The 18,965-nt window shown below is 46.0% G+C and overlaps 1 protein-coding gene across 1 annotated transcript in view; it reads right to left on the reverse strand.

Moving 5' to 3' along the window:
- The window catches only part of LOC126199649 (myosin light chain kinase, smooth muscle-like), a 380,890-nt gene that overhangs the window by 109,259 nt on the left and 252,666 nt on the right, over positions 1-18,965 (reverse strand). Inside the window, exon 3 of the mRNA XM_049936576.1 lies at positions 265-355. Within this exon, the coding sequence (XP_049792533.1) occupies positions 265-355 (91 nt within the window). The remainder of the gene's footprint in view (positions 1-264; positions 356-18,965) is intronic.

Below are 18,965 nucleotides of genomic sequence, written 5' to 3' on the forward strand. Positions count from 1 at the left end.
TGCTTACGTAGTGCGTTGACTGATACTGTATAAGTGTGATAAAGCCAAAAGTCTTACGATGAACTATGTCGTGCCATCTACTGAGACAGTAGCTAGACTGGAACTATTGTGACCGTTATTGACGACAGTTGGACTGCTGATTATGAGACGATTGTTGGCACTCAGTCAACAGGAACGCATGCGAGTAAATGTGTGTGCCAGACCGCCACAGGAGGAGCGCTCGACAAACTGCGGCTTCCTGTAGAAGTGAGTGGAGCACTTTACCTGCCAATTTCTTCCTGAAGGTCGTAGAGATCCCGGATGTCGACGCCGCGTCGGATCTGCACGTCGCGGTACGGGAAGCTCGGCTCCACCTCTGCAACAAAAACACACAAGGAGGACGTTAATATTGGAGCTTTGACTGAGGATAGCAGATGCCAAATATTCTATTCTATCTCTACTCTGTAGCAGGGTGGACCGAATTATTAAGTATTTTCTATTACTTATTTCTTGCAAGAAACAGTTTGTACTTAAAAAAGACAAGACCAGTTTTTAAATGTGCTCCTAAAATTTTTTCGCAGACCACATTCCGTCTTACAAGGACATCTCCCTAGCGGTGGGATCGACTTTTTGAAACCAAATTTACGGCAATGTAGGATAAGATCCTAGGTACCACACCCTGCAGCCATTCACCCTGGTGGACCTTCGTTCGCGAGTAATTGACGAAAAAAATCGGAATTTTGCGTGATGCCCAGTAACATTAGAAAAATCAACTTATACAGACGCACTGGTGTAGTGGATAGAACTATAGCTTCACGTGTTGAAGGTGATGGTTTCAAATTTTGTCAGTTGCAGTAAATTTTTATTTTTAAATCTTTATCGAAATGATTTCTATCATCATTTTTATTCAATTAAATGATTTAACTGTAATTTTTTATTTCCATTCCTTTGTCACATAATTTTAATCATAGTATTAACTTTTTCATTTATTTCGTTTTTTCTTTGTATCACTTTTCTCCAATCGGAATTTTTGTGAATATGAATTTAATTATATTCATCTATTATAATATTCAATTGTTTGAAAATTCCGATATATCAGTTAAAAACCAAAAGACGAAATAATCTATTTGTATTGACTGTGCAATGATGTGAACAATGTATTTTTCGTTATGAGCTGTGCAATTATTTAAACGCAGATGAAGCTTTAGATGAAAGGAAGGTTTACAAATAAACCGAAATTCAAGCAAAGTGAGAAATATTTGTATGATGAACGCAATAATGTGAACGAAAAAATTCAGTGATAAAAGAAATTAAATCGAATTTAATGAATAAAATTAGTTAAAAACACACGAACAAAGATTTCAAGTGGAAACTGAGTGATAGAAAGAAAAATGAGAGCAAACGAAGAAGTTGATAGTATGTTTAAAATGTTTAAAATTATGTGACAAACGAATGGAAATAGAAAATTATATTTAAATCAATTAATTTCTTATAAAAATTATGATAGAATTTATTTGGACAAAGAATTAAAAATAAAAACAAACAATTTACCGCACCTAAAAAGATCCGAACCTAGAACTCCTACTTCCGAAGGTATTATCCTGTCCACTACATCATGCAACCCGTCTGTGTAATACGACTTTTTTAACGTTATTAGGCATCACGCAAAATTCCGAATTTTTTTTCGTAAGTTACTCGCAAATGAGGGCGCTCTAGGGTGAATGGCTGCAGGATGTGATACCTGGGATCTTAACTTACATAACTGTATAGATGGTTTCAAAGAGTCGACCCCGCCACTGGGAACATCTCCTTATTAGAACACAATTCCCCAACAATAAATAACTATAAAGAGTTGATGTTCCAAGTACTAGACAATCTCTACTGCAATGTTTGTAGATTAATAACGCGTTTCGAGATGTTAGCGCATCATCAGATTAACTTAAAAAGGCAGCAGAAGCCGCATTAGACAGAATTAAAAACAATGGTAACAGTCACCTTAGTCCATATTAAAATCATGGAAAGAATGGTTGTATCAGAAATGGAGTCATTAAACTGCAGATAATTTCCAAGCACCAGTAGCAAACGGCGTCGACAGGCATGTGTGTCACAACTAAACAAACACTACCTCCAATGAAATGTGTGCTGAGGCATGGAGGAGGCGGACTACACGCTCAGATACAACCAGGAGTGCTGATCTGTGGTATCATTTCACTTCATAGCAGGACCCCTTTGGTTGTCATCAGTGATACCTTTATAGCACAGCGCTACGTCGACGGTAATCTGCCCCCCGTTTTGTTGTTCTTCACGGCAAGTCATCCTGATCTTACATATCAGCAAGACAATGCCCGCCGGCACATGGCGAGAGTTTCTTCTGTTTGTCTACATGCTTCCCAGCCTCTGCCTTGCCCAGGAAGGTCACCGGATCTCTCACCAATTGAGAACGATTGGCGCATTACGGGATTCTGACTATATAATGCGCCAGTTGGACAGAAACCGGCATGATATCCCTCAGGGCCGACCTGTGTGGTCGAGCGGTTCTAGGCGCTTCAGTCTGGAACCGCGTGGCCGCTACGGTCGCAGGTTCGAATCCTGCCTCGGGCATGGCTGTGTGTGATGTCCTTAGGTTAGTTAGGTTTAATTAGTTCTAAGTTCTAGGCGACTGATAACCTCAGAAGTTAAGTCGCATAGTGCTCAGAGCCATTTTATCCCTCAGGAGGACATCCAAGAACTCTGTCAATCAGTGCGAAGTGGAATAACTGCTTGCATAAAGCTGGGAGGTGGACCAGCGTGTTATTAACTTGCTCAATTTGTGAAGTCCTTTCTCTTGAATGAATCGTCCAATGTTTCCGTAATTTTAATTATTTGTTTGTCTGTACATGTACAATACATCTAACGATTTCCATCCCATTTTACTGATTCCTTTGTGATTCGTCGTTCTTCTTTCTCTGTCTTTGAGTGTGTTTTTCCACTAACCCAGCTGACCCCATACACACTATAATTGTATTCGGTGATGTGGTGGGATCAATATGGGAAGACGTAGGGGTTATCTGCTGGGCAGCTCCATGTTCAATACTGGCGGTGAAAGGAATACCTTATGTCAAAGTCGCTTACGTCAGTGTATTTCCAGGATTATATTCTGTAGCATAAGAGCGCAAGCTAGCTTAAGTGAGCACACATCTGCGCACTCGTCGGTGATTGGCTGACTTTTTTGACTATAGCTCCACAACTGTGCGTTTCCATTCTATAGTTAGCTCGGAAATTTTGTTGGATCCGACGTCCGCTTCTCTGCTCCGACCGTATTTCCAAGACTTTTTCCCCCACCCTGTACAGTTGCCTCATCTACAATTAGTTTTCAATCAGTTTACTCTCGGTCATCCCAGGTAAAGCGGCAGTTGGGCCGGAGAAGTTACACTCCTGGAAATGGAAAAAAGAACACATTGACACCGGTGTGTCAGACCCACCATACTTGCTCCGGACACTGCGAGAAGGCTGTACAAGCAATGATCACACGCACGGCACAGCGGACACACCAGGAACCGCGGTGTTGGCCGTCGAATGGCGCTAGCTGCGCAGCATTTGTGCACCGCCGCCGTCAGTGTCAGCCAGTTTGCCGTGGCGTACGGAGCTCCATCGCAGTCTTTAACACTGGTAGCATGCCGCGACAGCGTGGACGTGAACCGTATGTGCAGTTGACGGACTTTGAGCGAGGGCGTATAGTGGGCATGCGGGAGGCCGGGTGGACGTACCGCCGAATTGCTCAACACGTGGGGCGTGAGGTCTCCACAGTACATCGATGTTGTCGCCAGTGGTCGGCGGAAGGTGCACGTGCCCGTCGACCTGGGACCGGACCGCAGCGACGCACGGATGCACGCCAAGACCGTAGGATCCTACGCAGTGCCGTAGGGGACCGCACCGCCACTTCCCAGCAAATTAGGGACACTGTTGCTCCTGGGGTATCGGCGAGGACCATTCGCAACCGTCTCCATGAAGCTGGGCTACGGTCCCGCACACCGTTAGGCCGTCTTCCGCTCACGCCCCAACATCGTGCAGCCCGCCTCCAGTGGTGTCGCGACAGGCGTGAATGGAGGGACGAATGGAGACGTGTCGTCTTCAGCGATGAGAGTCGCTTCTGCCTTGGTGCCAATGATGGTCGTATGCGTGTTTGGCGCCGTGCAGGTGAGCGCCACAATCAGGACTGCATACGACCGAGGCACACAGGGCCAACACCCGGCATCATGGTGTGGGGAGCGATCTCCTACACTGGCCGTACACCACTGGTGATCGTCGAGGGGACACTGAATAGTGCACGGTACATCCAAACCGTCATCGAACCCATCGTTCTACCATTCCTAGACCGGCAAGGGAACTTGCTGTTCCAACAGGACAATGCACGTCCGCATGTATCCCGTGCCACCCAACGTGCTCTAGAAGGTGTAAGTCAACTACCCTGGCCAGCAAGATCTCCGGATCTGTCCCCCATTGAGCATGTTTGGGACTGGATGAAGCGTCGTCTCACGCGGTCTGCACGTCCAGCACGAACGCTGGTCCAACTGAGGCGCCAGGTGGAAATGGCATGGCAAGCCGTTCCACAGGACTACATCCAGCATCTCTACGATCGTCTCCATGGGAGAATAGCAGCCTGCATTGCTGCGAAAGGTGGATATACACTGTACTAGTGCCGACATTGTGCATGCCCTGTTGCCTGTGTCTATGTGCCTGTGGTTCTGTCAGTGTGATCATGTGATGTATCTGACCCCAGGAATGTGTCAATAAAGTTTCCCCTTCCTGGGACAATGAATTCACGGTGTTCTTATTTCAATTTCCAGGAGTGTATTTTCATAAGCGCTGCTGTTTTCAATCGCATTTAAAGTGGCACTTGAGTACTTTACAAATGTGTCTTACTAAGAATTTATGGCTAACTTTCTTTGTCTAGTGAAGGGCATAAACTAATTTTTTTGCAGCGTGGTCGCACAATAGCGATTATAACATTTTCTTGCGCAACAACTTAATGTAACACGTGGGTAAAGCACGTAACTTTTTCCATCTCAAATAACTTTTGACTTATTTAAAGATATCTGTAATTCCTTCTCACACAGACGAATAACGGCCAGGGGTTCAAGAGACAAACACTACCACATTTTGGTAATTTCATTAAACAGATACAAGAACCAAAGTTTAAAAAAATGGATAACGGTATTTTTTTCTCCAGAGTAGACAATAAATCACGGAGTAAAAATTATTTCCACAGTGAAATTTTCGCGCTGTTGTTGTTACCGTTTGAATGAAGCAACGCCCGGAAATTTACTCCACTTTCCATAGAAAGAAGCGGGTGCAGGAGAGCGAAACGTTACGCTAAGGCCAGTGACAGAAATCTCTGCCGTCGAGAAAAGAGAGAATGGATGAGTCTATACGTCTAGCTGAGTGAGTTTCATCTGTATGGCGTTTTGTTTGGCACAAAAATGTTTTTTGTTTAGTCTAACGCTTAGATACGACGTTGCGCCTCAACCTGGCGAGTTAAATTTCCGTGTAGAAGGGATCTAAACTACCGGGCGTTGCACCATTTAAGCGACCAAAATAAAAGCCCAGAAACCTACATATTCAATGTAGTTTCGCTCTGTAAATGCTTATCAGACCAACAAAAGTGCAGTATCACTTAATTTGTCTCACACTGGCCTACTGTTACGGCGTAAGGAAAGCTTAATTCTGTTAAGTTTATGTCTGTATGTCGCTGACTGATGAAATTGCAAAAATATCCTAACACCAAGAAGGAGTTTGTCGGGGAGTTTCTACATCTACGAGGGTAATCCCAAAAGTAAGGTCTATTTTTTTTATAAATAGATAGACCTGTTTATTTCTACAATGGTTTATATCAGTTTACAGCTTGAACATTTAGCTATTTTTCGACATAATCACCATTTCTGTCGATGCATTTTTGTAGACGCTGTGGCAGTTTTTGTATGCCCATGTCATACCAGCTCGCCGCCATGCTGTTCAGAAAGTTATGAACCTCTTCTTTCACCTCGTCGTCGGAGCTGAATCGCTTTCCGGCCAAATGTTCTTTTAACGTCGGGAACAGGGAACAGGTGATGGTCATTGGGCGCCAAGTCAGGACTCTAGGGTGGGTGGGTGATTATGTTTCACTGAAACTATTGCAGGAGAGCAACGGTTTGCCGAGCGATGTGTGGGCGAGCGTTGTCATAAAGAATGTGTACGCCCTTGCTCAACATTCCTCTTCTCCGGATCTGAATTGCCTGAGTTTTTTCAGAGTCTCACAGTATCTGTCAGCATTAACTGTGGTCCCAGCGATCCAGCTCCGACGACGAGGTGAAAGAAGAGAGGTTCATAACTTTCTGAACAGCATGGCGGCGAGCTGGTATGACATGGGCACACAAAAACCGCCACAGCTTCTACAAAAAAAGCATCGACAGAAACGGTGATTATGTCGAAAAATAGCTAAATGTTCAAGCTGTAAACTGATCTAAACTATTGTAGAAATGAACAGGTTTATGTGATTATAAAAAAATAGGAGACCTTACTTTTGGGATTACCCTCGTAAAAGACCTCTATTTAAATTTCGTGATAGTGTCGTAAGAGGGTCTCTAGTAGCGACACTATGAGGATGTAAATCAGGTTTGCTTTAAATACGAGTTGTAACGATCTTGAACGTTAATTACCTTTGAGATTGGATGTAGTGAATTGATGTATGTCAATAATCACTTTAAGTTGACAAGGATGCCGTTAGCAACACCTCACTGAGTTTGAACGAGGTCTTGCAATAGGGCTACGAGAAGGTGGATGTTCCTTCCGCGATATTGCAGGAAGACTTGGCATGAATGTAGCCATTGTACATGACCGGTTGCAGCGGTGGTCACGGAAAGGTACGGCCGCAAGAAAATTGGGCTCCGGAAAGTACACCAGTGGCAAAAAACAGTCAATACCGTCACTGCGCAATAGCGATGGAAATTTTACCGATGATGGTGCCGCTAAAGCGGAGTTACAAAATACAGTTTTCCGTAATTCCTTCACGAAAGAAGACGAAGTAAATATTCCAGAATTCGAAACCAGAACAGCTGTTAGCATAAGTGACATAAAAGTAGATATCTTAGGTGTTGCGAAACAACTCACATCACTTAAGAAAGGCAAGTCCTCCGGTCCAGATGGTATATACCAATCAGGTTCCTTTCAGAGTATGCAGACACAATAATGCCTTTCTTAGCAATCATATACAACCGCTCACTTGACGAAAAATCTGTTCCTAAAGACTGGAAAGTAGCACAGGTCACACCAATATTCAAGAAAGGAAATAGGAGTAACCCACTGAATTACAGACCCATATCGCTGACCTCAATTTGCAGTAGGATTTGGGGCATATACTGTACTCGAACATTATGAATCACCTTGAAGAAAATGACTTATTGATACATAACCAACACGGATTCAGAAAATATCGTTCTTGCGCAACACAGCTAGCTCTTTATTCCTATGAAGTATTTAGTGCTGTCGACGAGGGATCTCAGATAGATTCTATATTCCTAGATTTCCAGAAGGCTTTTGATACCGCTCCTCACAAGCGACTATTAATCAAACTGCGTGCATGTGGAGTATAGTCTCAGTTGTCTGACTGGATTCGTGATTTCCTCTCAGAGAGGTCACAGTTCGTAGTGACAGACGGTAAATCATCGCGTAGAACAGAAGTTATAGCTGGTGCCCCGCAAGGTTAGTGCCATACACCCTCTGCTGTTCCTGAGCTACATAAATGATCTAGGTGATAATCTGAGCAGCCCCCTTAGATTGTTTGCAGATGACGCTGTAATTTACCGTCTAATAAAATCATCAGGCGATCAGTTCCAGTTACAAAATGATCTAGAGAGAATTTCTGTATGGCGCGGTGGCAATTAGCACTAAACAAAGAAAAGTGGGAGCTCATCCACAAAGGTACTAAAACAAATTCCATAAATTTTGGTATACGATAAACTGCACAAATCTAAGAGCTGTCAATTCTACTAAATACCTAGGAATTACAATTACGAGCAACTAAAATTGGAAAGACCACATACACTCCTGGAAATTGAAATAAGAACACCGTGAATTCATTGTCCCAGGAAGGGGAAACTTTATTGACACATTCCTGGGGTCAGATACATCACATGATCACACTGACAGAACCACAGGCACATAGACACAGGCAACAGAGCATGCACAATGTCGGCACTAGTACAGTGTATATCCACCTTTCGCAGCAATGCAGGCTGCTATTCTCCCATGGAGACGATCGTAGAGATGCTGGATGTAGTCCTGTGGAACGGCTTGCCATGCCATTTCCACCTGGCGCCTCAGTTGGACCAGCGTTCGTGCTGGACGTGCAGACCGCGTGAGACGACGCTTCATCCAGTCCCAAACATGCTCAATGGGGGACAGATCCGGAGATCTTGCTGGCCAGGGTAGTTGACTTACACCTTCTAGAGCACGTTGGGTGGCACGGGATACATGCGGACGTGCATTGTCCTGTTGGAACAGCAAGTTCCCTTGCCGGTCTAGGAATGGTAGAACGATGGGTTCGATGACGGTTTGGATGTACCGTGCACTATTCAGTGTCCCCTCGACGATCACCAGTGGTGTACGGCCAGTGTAGGAGATCGCTCCCCACACCATGATGCCGGGTGTTGGCCCTGTGTGCCTCGGTCGTATGCAGTCCTGATTGTGGCGCTCACCTGCACGGCGCCAAACACGCATACGACCATCATTGGCACCAAGGCAGAAGCGACTCTCATCGCTGAAGACGACACGTCTCCATTCGTCCCTCCATTCACGCCTGTCGCGACACCACTGGAGGCGGGCTGCACGATGTTGGGGCGTGAGCGGAAGACGGCCTAACGGTGTGCGGGACCGTAGCCCAGCTTCATGGAGACGGTTGCGAATGGTCCTCGCCGATACCCCAGGAGCAACAGTGTCCCTAATTTGCTGGGAAGTGGCGGTGCGGTCCCCTACGGCACTGCGTAGGATCCTACGGTCTTGGCGTGCATCCGTGCGTCGCTGCGGCCCGGTCCCAGGTCGACGGGCACGTGCACCTTCCGCCGACCACTGGCGACAACATCGATGTACTGTGGAGACCTCACGCCTCACGTGTTGAGCAATTCGGCGGTACGTCCACCCGGCCTCCCGCATGCCCACTATACGCCCTCGCTCAAAGTCCGTCAACTGCACATACGGTTCACGTCCACGCTGTCGCGGCATGCTACCAGTGTTAAAGACTGCGATGGAGCTCCGTATGCCACGGCAAACTGGGTGACACTGACGGCGGCGGTGCACAAATGCTGCGCAGCTAGCGCCATTCGACGGCCAACACCGCGGTTCCTGGTGTGTCCGCTGTGCCGTGCGTGTGATCATTGCTTGTACAGCCCTCTCGCAGTGTCCGGAGCAAGTATGGTGGGTCTGACACACCGGTGTCAATGTGTTCTTTTTTCCATTTCCAGGAGTGTAGATAATATTGTGGGGAAGGCGAAACAAAGACTGCGCTTTGTTGGCAAAACACTTAGAAGATGTGACAAATCCACTAAAGAGACAGCCTACATTACACTTGTCCGTCCTCTGCTGGAACATTGCTGCGCGGTATGGGATCCTTACCAGGCAGGATTGACGGAGGACATCGAAAAAGTGTGAAGCAGGACAGCTCGTTTCGCGTTATCGCGCAATAGGGGTGTGAGTGTCACTGATATGATACGCGAGTTGGGATGGCAGTCACTGCAACAAAGGCGGTTTTCTTTGCGGCGAGATCTATTTACGAAATTTCAATCACCAACTTTCTCTTCCGAATGCGAAAATATTTTGTTGACACCCACCTACGTAGGGAGAAATGATCGTCATCATAAGAGAAATCAGTGCTCGAACGGAAGGATTAAGGTGTTCCTTTTTCCCACGCGCCATTCGAAAGTGGAACGGTAGAGAAGTAGTATGAAAATGGTTCGATGAACCCTTGCCAGGCACTTAAGTGTGAATTGCAGAATAACCATGTAGATGTAGATGTAAACGACCATGTAGCCCTATTGAGAGGGAGGACCGTCGTTTTCGACCCATGGCTCTGGCGCATTGCACTGCGTCTGCAGCAGCAATTCGAGCAGCAGTTGGCACCACAGTCACACAACGAACTGTTACAAATCGGTTACTTTAAGGACAGCTCCCTGTTGCGTGCATTGCACTGACCCCAAACAATTGCCATTTGCGAATTCAATGGTGACTAGAGAGAGCTCACTGGAAGGCGGAGTGGAGGACTGTTGTATTTTCTGGTGAAAGCCGGTTCTATCTCGGTGCCAATGATGGCCGTGTATTCGTTGTGTTGCTTAGAAGAAGGGCCTGATATCAACCCGTCTGTGGCCTAGACACACTGGGCCTGCAGCTTGATTACGGTTCGGGTGCCGTTTCGTACGACAGCGGGAGCACTCACACGGTTATCCCACGCACCCTGACTGAAAATTTGTACGTCTGTCTCCTGATTCGACCTGTTGCGCTGCCATTTATGAACATAATTCCAGGGGGTGTTTTTCAACATGGTAACGCTCGCCCTCATACCGCTGTTGTAACCCAATTTGTTCTGCAGAGTGTCGATATTTTGCCTTGGCCTGCTCGATCACCAGAACGTATGAAACATCATCGGACAACTCCAGCGTCATCCGAAACGAACCTTAACCGTCCCGATACTGAGCGACCAAGTGCAGCATGCGTTGAACACCATTCAACAAACTGACATCCGGCATCTGTACGCACAATGTACGCACATTTGCGTGCTTGCATTCTACATTCTGGTGGTTACACCTGTTATTAATGTATCAGAGTTTCCGATCTCTAAAGGCTTTTCTCGCACTCACGTGAACCTGTGATCTTTCAACGTTAATCACTTCAATACGTTCCTAGAAAAATGCATTCCCAGAATTTTATTATTCTATATTAATTATTTCTTGGTGTTAGAATTTTTTTCTCGCCAGTGTGTGTCAGAGTAATTGATTTGATTCTAATTATAGTGTAGATTTTGACATAATTTATTTATTATTTGGAAGGCTAGTCTTATTGTGCGGTTTGAAGACACTGAAAAATTTTCGGGAGTTTTGACCATGACTGATAATATGTTTTCTTGTTTAATAGTAGCTGCTTTGTAGCTAAGTTAAGGGTGAGTGTGGGTTGGTAACCATGTGATGCATTTATTTGTTTCTTGGTTTTCATTTAGTTCTGAAGATTCCGTTCATTAATGGGAATTTTAAGAGCTTCATGAGCCATTGAATGGTACACTGCTACTTTGTGCATGTTGGGGTGACAAGAACAAACATGTAAGCTGATACCAGTGGTGGTGGGATGTACGTGTCTTTATCTAAGTTCAAACTGTTATTTGTGTAGGTGCAGGAACTCCCTATGCGCATGCAATTTGCCGCAGAGGAGCGTTTTTGTAACTGAGCCCGGAAGCCGATATGGTCCATTTGATTATCTGTCCACAGTGCCCCATCTTTTCATTTTTTGAAAATTACCGAGTCAGAAACTTACCAAACCCTTAGAACTCCGTTAAGTGTAAAACGATTATTTTAATTCGCCGTAACAAAGGTTACAATCTGCGCTATGGTACTATACAGTACCTCTGAATATACTGCCATGACCAAGACAACCTCCTCTTCAGTGTTGGCAGACCACTTCAGGTCGATATGCACCAAAATAACGAGTGCGGTAACACACTGGACAAGCTACTGGGTTCACATTTGGGGTCAACGAGGCACGAATCGCTGCGCTGCGTTAGGGGTTAGTGATTTCACTGTGTTACCTTGGGCGAATTCAATTCCGTACACATAATTTCTCGCCTGACACCGTGCTGCATCTATAATGACATAGATACCTACCTGAATGAAACACATATATATATATTTATCTCATTATTTACTAGTATAATGGCCGTAGTTTTAATCAAAATGTAAATAGATTTTACTTCCATATTCACAGACGGAAATGAAAAGTGTTACACGATGAAGCATCAGTCAGATATTTAACAAGCTTTGTGGGTCACGCAGATTTGACTTCTGCCTAATATTACCGAATGAAAGTCGGCCGCTGTGGCCGAGCGGTTCTAGGCGCTTCAGTCCAGAACCGTGCGACCGCTACGGTCGCAGGTTCGAATCCTGCCTCGGGCATGGATGTGTGTGCTGTGCTTAGGTTAGCTAGGTTTAAGTAGTTCTAAGTCTAGGGGACTGACGACCTCAGATGTTAAGTCCCATAGTGCTTAGAGCCATTTGAACCATTTGAACCAAACAGTTGCCACTCCGAATGCCATGTCGAGTAATTTATAGCCATGCCCGAAACACATTATGTGTCAGCTCATGGGAACTGATGGCTGGAAGTTGGTATGGAAGTATCGCATTCCAAACATGTTCTACGGCTGAGAAATAAGGGAATTGGGCTGACCGCTCGAGAATACGTACAGTTTTCAAGTCCGAAAGGAAAACAGGCTTGGTTGCAGGGAAACAATACTTTTATTGGCACATTTCCCCCTTCTTGGACACCTTCAGAATATGTACAAGAAAAAGAAAGCAGTATTCGTCAGGGTATGGTCCTATCCTGCAGAGATGTGCTGGTAGTATACAGACTGTATGCGTGGCTGTAAGCACTGCTTTTTCACACGACCTCGGTGTGTTTAATGTAAAGATTGCAGAACACGTAATTTTTTGTCGTTTTCCCCGCACCGTAGCTTCCTGTTTTGCGGTGTGTTCAGCAGTCCTTAGACTTGTGTGGGGCCGAGCGTTATCGTGTTGCATCAAAACATCTCCTGGGTTGCTGTGGTGCCGAAGTAGCCGGAAGCGTGTCTTGAGTTTTGTTAATGTGCTGACATGTTTATGAATTAATGGTACCGCCTCTTGGCACCACATCAACGACAATCGCACCTTCACAGTGCCAGAACACGGTGATCATGACTTTACGGGCGGAAGCAGTTGATATGAATTTTTTCTTCTGTGGGGAGTGGGAACGGCGCCATTCCATCGACAGTCGTTTTTTTTTCGGGCTCAAAATGGTGAACACACGTTTCATCACCTGTCACAATCCGGGACAAGAAGGCCTCCCCCTCAACTTCGAAACGTTGCAACAAATCAAGGCAAATGTTCTTTTTGTGCGATTTGTGATCCACCGTCAGACACCGCGAAACCTAACTTGCACACACTTTTGAATATCCGAGAATGCCGATAATTGCACCCACACTTGCTGACTGACAGGTACAGAGCCAACTGCCGAGTCGTAAAGCGCTTGTCCTCGCGAATGATGTCAGTTCGCTGCAACACGTCACGTGTGACAACCGTGGACACCCTCCGTTCCCAGCACAGAACTGTACTTCTGTCGGCAGCAGATGCTCCATAGACTTTGCACAAGTCTTTGTAAATATTCCCAAAGTTTCTTTCTCTGCAGTGAGAAATCCAATGACGGCATGTTGCCTGTAACGTACATGACCTACAGATACCATTTTGAACCTGTTCTGCAGGTACGCTATCTGTCGGAAGTGACAGCAACTTGGTGCGCTCTCTCAAGAGACTTCAGATAATACATACGTAACGTTTCGCATTCGTAGCATTGTTTCCGGCTGAGAATAAAATGCAATGCATTACTTTCTGGGCAACCCTGGTAGAATACTGGTGCAAGTAGACTACTGGCCATTAAAATTGCTACACCACGAAGATGACGAGCTACAGACGCGAAATTTAACCGACAGGAAGAGGATGCTGTGATATGCAAATGATTAGCTTTTCAGAGCATTCACACAAGGTTGGCGCCGGTGGCGATACCTACAACGTACTGACACGAGGAAAGTTTCCAACCGATTTCTCATAGAGAAACAGCAGTTGACCTGAGTTTCCTGGTGAAACGTTGTTGTGATGCCTCGTGTAAGGAGGAGAAATGCGTACTATCACGTTTCCGACTTTTATAAAGGTCGGATTGTAGCCTATCGCGATTGCGGTTTATCGTATCGCGACATTGCTGCTCGCGTTGGTCGAGATCCAATGACTGTTAGCAGAATATGGAATCGGTGGGTTCAGGAGGGTAATACGGAACGCCGTGCTGGATCCCAACGGCCTCGTATCACTAGCAGTCGAGAGGACAGGCATCTTATCCGCATGTCTGTAACGGATCGTGCAGCCACGTCTCGATCCCTGAGTCAACAGACGGGGACGTTTGGAAGACAACAACCATCTGCAAGAACAGTTCGACGACGTTTGCAGCAGCATGGACTATCAGCTCGGAGACCATGGCTGCACTTACCCTTGACGCTGCATCACAGACAGGAGCGCCTGCGATGGTGTACTCAACGACGAACCTGGGTGCACGAATGGCAAAACGTCATTTTTTCGGATGAATCCAGGTTCTGTTTACAGCATCATGATGGTCGCATCCGTGTTTGGCGACATCACGGTGAACGCACATTGGAAGCGTGTATTCGTCATCGCAGTGCTGGCGTATCATCCGGCATGATGGTATGGCGTGCCATTGGTTACATGCCTGGGTCACCTCTTGTTCGCATTGACGGCACTTTGAACAGTGGACGTTACATTTTAGATGTGTTACGACCCGCGGCTCTACCCTTCAATTCGATCCCTGCGAAACGCTACGTTTCAGTAGGATAATGCACGACCGCATGTTGCAGGTCCTGTACGGGCCTTTCTGGATACAGAAAATGTTCGACTGCTGCCGTGGCCAGCACATTCTCCAGATCTCTCACCAATTGAAAACGTCTGGTCAATGGTGGGCGAGGAACTGGTTCATCACAATACGCCAGTCACTACTCTTGATGAACTGTGGTACCGTGTTGAAGCTGCATGGGCAGCTGTACCTGTACACGCCATCCAAGCTCTGACTCAATGCCCAGGCGTATCAAGGCCGCTATTACGGGCAGAGGTGGTTGTTTTGGGTACTGATTTCTCAGGATCTATGCACCCAAACTGCGTGAAAATGTAATCTCACGTCAGTTCTAGTATAATGTATTCGTCCAATGAATACCCGTTTATCATCTGCATTTCTTCTTGGTGTAGCAATGTTAATGGCCAGTAGTGTATATACGTAACGTTTCGCATTCGTAGCATTGTTCACGGCTGAGAAAAAAAAATGCGATGCATTACTTTCCGGGCAACCCTGGTGGAATACTGGTGCAAGTGTTTGGGATTACACCGTTCAGCGCACGTTGTTGAACATGCGGTTGCGCAGCGGGCAGCCCCTCCGTGTCCTCAAGTTCACCCAGCGACATCGTCAGTCACGACTGTAATGGGCGCAGGATCATCGAGATTGGATCGTAGATGGATGCAAACGTGTCATCTAGTCGGATCAATCGTGTTTCCTGTTACGTCAGGTCGATGGTCGTGTCCAGAAACGACATCATCCAGACGTACGACTGCTTGAAACATGCTCCGAGCCACGGACGCAGGTCGTTGGAGATAGTATCATGCTACGAGGGACATTCACCCTTATTTCCATCGAAGCTGTGATAATAAGTGCAGGCAGCGTGGCAGCTGTGGACAACATTGACATTACTGGGGACAGCAACTGCGTAACTGTTCGTCTCACAACGAAAAATTGAGCTCCAGTGTTCTGATGAACACGATAGCGATCTCGCGTTGTTATATTGGCCACCAAATTCGCCTTTTCGAACCCGATGGAAAACATATTGGACACTAACTCACGCCCACAAATCACTATCCCGTAATGTATGGGAGTTGCGTGATCTGTGTGTAGACATCTGAAGCCATATTCAGGGTGGTCAGAAACACTTAAACGCTTGTAAGCGTGTTGCAAGGTACGTTGTACTGATAAATAATTCTTAAGAAGAAAATCGATGTGTTGCACCATTTCCGAGGTCGTTATCATTAAAGTTAACCAGTTCATGCAGTTGCGCACACAATTTCAAGGGCCCGCCAGAGACGGTGTCACCAAACGTGTTCTTCGTTTGGTTTCCCATGGGACGGTAGTAAGAATCGAACGCGAGCCAAAGGCTAAGCAGTCTCGTACGCCATGAGAACAAGTGACACTAACTACAGTTCCAATTAACTCAGAAACTGCCCAATGTGTCAATTTTTTTTCTTAACAATTATTTCTTGGAACAACCTCCCCTGCAACACCTTTGCAACCTTTTCAGACTGTTCCTGGCCACCCTAAATATCTTCGGAAACATCACAAAGCTTTATCGGATCTACATCACGCAGAAGCGCTGATTATGCTGTGTTCCGAAGGTGAGCCATCATGCTTTTGAGGAAATGATCATAATGTTTTGGTTCACCAGTGCGTGTTATTCAAGAGCGCAGTGCCGTCAAAACTACGTATGGTCTACGCTGTACCTTCGTTTATTTTCATCTTGTTTAGTGTGAACCACTCTTTGACTATGTTTATTGATACCACTGCTTCTTGAATTGCTTGGTTAGGGCTATTCTTCTCGATGATAAGAATGTAGTATAAATGAACCAAACAGTGCGCAGTCCCAAAGAGAGCGCAGCTTGTGTTCCTGACGGTTGACTGAACAGATCAGCTCGCCGCTGACGTAGTTTTGTTCAGAGTGGTATCAGAAACACCTTGTATGAGTTTTGTGAAGAAATTTTGTGTCCTAAGTGAAACAGGTAACAATCACTGTTTAGCTTTCTTGGTGTATTTCCGGTACTTTGTTGCATAAGTTATACACGAGCAATAGTCTTTAATTCTCGATTGCATTTTGAAAGGCTGGCTTGCAGTCTGCTATACTGTATCCACATGATTTGCAAATAGGACGTGTGCTGCCATCTGGTGACTTCGCTTGGAATTATTGGCTCTGTACGAAAGAGCGCGCACATACTTTCCCCAGAGAGTGCGTGCTTTCTCTTTAGGGCATAACTGCAAATTTGTACATTAAGAACGAATATCGGCCAGGAAGCTCATAGGAACTGAAGAGACTCTCAATGAGGCTACGCAACGAATTGAAAATGGAGAAAGCAAACAAAGGTTGCCGCTGCTCCTGATTCGGAGTTTGCTTTAAGGAAAAGACTGAAAGCTGTGAGTAGAAAACATAGATTTTGGCGTTTCCAGAAGACAGGATCCAGTGCATTGAGTGTGGGGTATGGTGGCACGAATAGTGCTCTTTATTTGAGGGTGATATTGCGTTAATTCGTGGCATTTCCTAAATGCGTACTCTTTGGGCATGTTTTACTTAAGTGCAGCTGAACGAAAGAGTGCACATCTCCAGTTTTGATTTTTGATTTTTGAGAGGTTCAATAAAAGTTATACCTCTTTGCTGCTGTAGTTTTCTGGACATGTAGATTTCGTATTAATACATATAAACCTAAAATGAGTTTGTTATCTCCTCCACACCTACCAATCCCTAATCCATCCCATCATCTGTTATGCCAGTCCCGCCTGGATATCCATCCCCCCTCCCCCCCCCCCCTCAATTTCTATAAGTCTCTCCAGATCCTCGAGCGCTATGCACTCCGCCTCGCCTTCCGTATACGCCTCCTATCCCCCACGCAGATCCTCTAGGACCTCATTCCTTTCCACCATCTGCTCCTATTCCTCGAACATAGCCGCATACTCTACACCTCCCGCCACCTTGATCCCCCTCATCACCTGGTTGCTTCTCTCCTCTCCAACCCCCGTCCTCTGCCACGCTTTCACCGTTGTGTCCCCCCCTACCGTCCATCTCTACATACTTCATATCCTTTCCCAAGGTGGCTTCTGTCGACTCCCCCTCCTCAATGATTCTCTCTCCATTTATCCCTCCCATCAACTCTGATCCTCACCTTCCCCTCCCTTCAAATGGCTCAAACGGCTCTGAGCACTATGGGACTTAACATGTGAGGTCATCAGTCCCCTAGAACTTAGAACTACTTAAACCTAACTAACCTAAGGACATTTACACACATCCATGCCCGAGGTAGCAACCGAACCTGCGACCATAGCAGTCGCGCGGTTCCGGACTGAAGCGCCTAGAACCGCTTGTCTACTACAGCCGACTCCCCCTCCCTTCCTCTGTCCTTTTCCTGGGCTCCCTCTCCCCCCCTTCCATCCTGTTTTTTCCCTGCCTACCCTCTCTCCACCTCCCTTCTCTACCCTGAGTCCTTTTTCATTTCCCTCCTCTGCCTTTCTCCATTCCCTGTCGCGTCTGCCCTGCCCCCCCCCCCCCCTCAAGAGTCCTCCCCCTCCATCAGTTCCCCCCCGCCTTTCGTTTTCCTCTCCTCCTCCCTTTCTTCCCCTCATCTGTCCATGTCCCCCCCCCCCCCAATATGTCCTTGGCTGTGGTGTGTCATCTTTGTGCCAACTTTTTAGTGCAGTGTTTCCAGTGAGTGTTCAGTGTTGTGCCTCTTTTCCGAAGTGTTGCGAATGGAACTCATATTGTTGCTGGGTGTGATTTTTATATCTCATGTGAACAGAAACCAGACTGTCGCCATGTTTTTTAATTGTCTGTCTACTATTTTACCTGTCTGAAACCTGTGTATTTTATTAGCATCCCCAACCCTATGTTATGTTTTAACTTTCCAAAATTTTCCGCCGTTTTTCAATTTGAGTCATCGTTTTATCGCCTGCTTTTATTGTTTCTTATCCTCTTCTTATGTTTTAAAAATTCTGTAGGCTGAAGATCAGCGTACTAAGCTGCTGCCAGCCCGCCCCCTTTGGGGCAATGGAAATTCAATAAAGGGAAAAAAAAGAGTTTGTTATCCTATTGATAATAACACAGATATTTAAAGTCATTCCTTAGCTGCGTCCTCTTAGATATGGTTGCCCTATCATTTGCAAAGTATAAGGTATGACCTCTGTGGTGTCACCGCCAGACACCACACTTGCTAGGTGGTATCCTTTAAATCGGCCGCGGTCCGTTGATATACGTCGGACCCGCGTGTCGCCACTATCAGTGATTGCAGACCGAGCGCCGCCACACGGCAGGTCTAGTCTAGAGAGACTCCCTAGCACTCGCCCCAATTGCACAGCCGACTTTGCTAGCGATGGTTCACTGCCTACAT

The sequence above is a fragment of the Schistocerca nitens genome, chromosome 8 (genome assembly GCF_023898315.1).
Source record: "Schistocerca nitens isolate TAMUIC-IGC-003100 chromosome 8, iqSchNite1.1, whole genome shotgun sequence".
NCBI lineage: Eukaryota > Metazoa > Arthropoda > Insecta > Orthoptera > Acrididae > Schistocerca > Schistocerca nitens.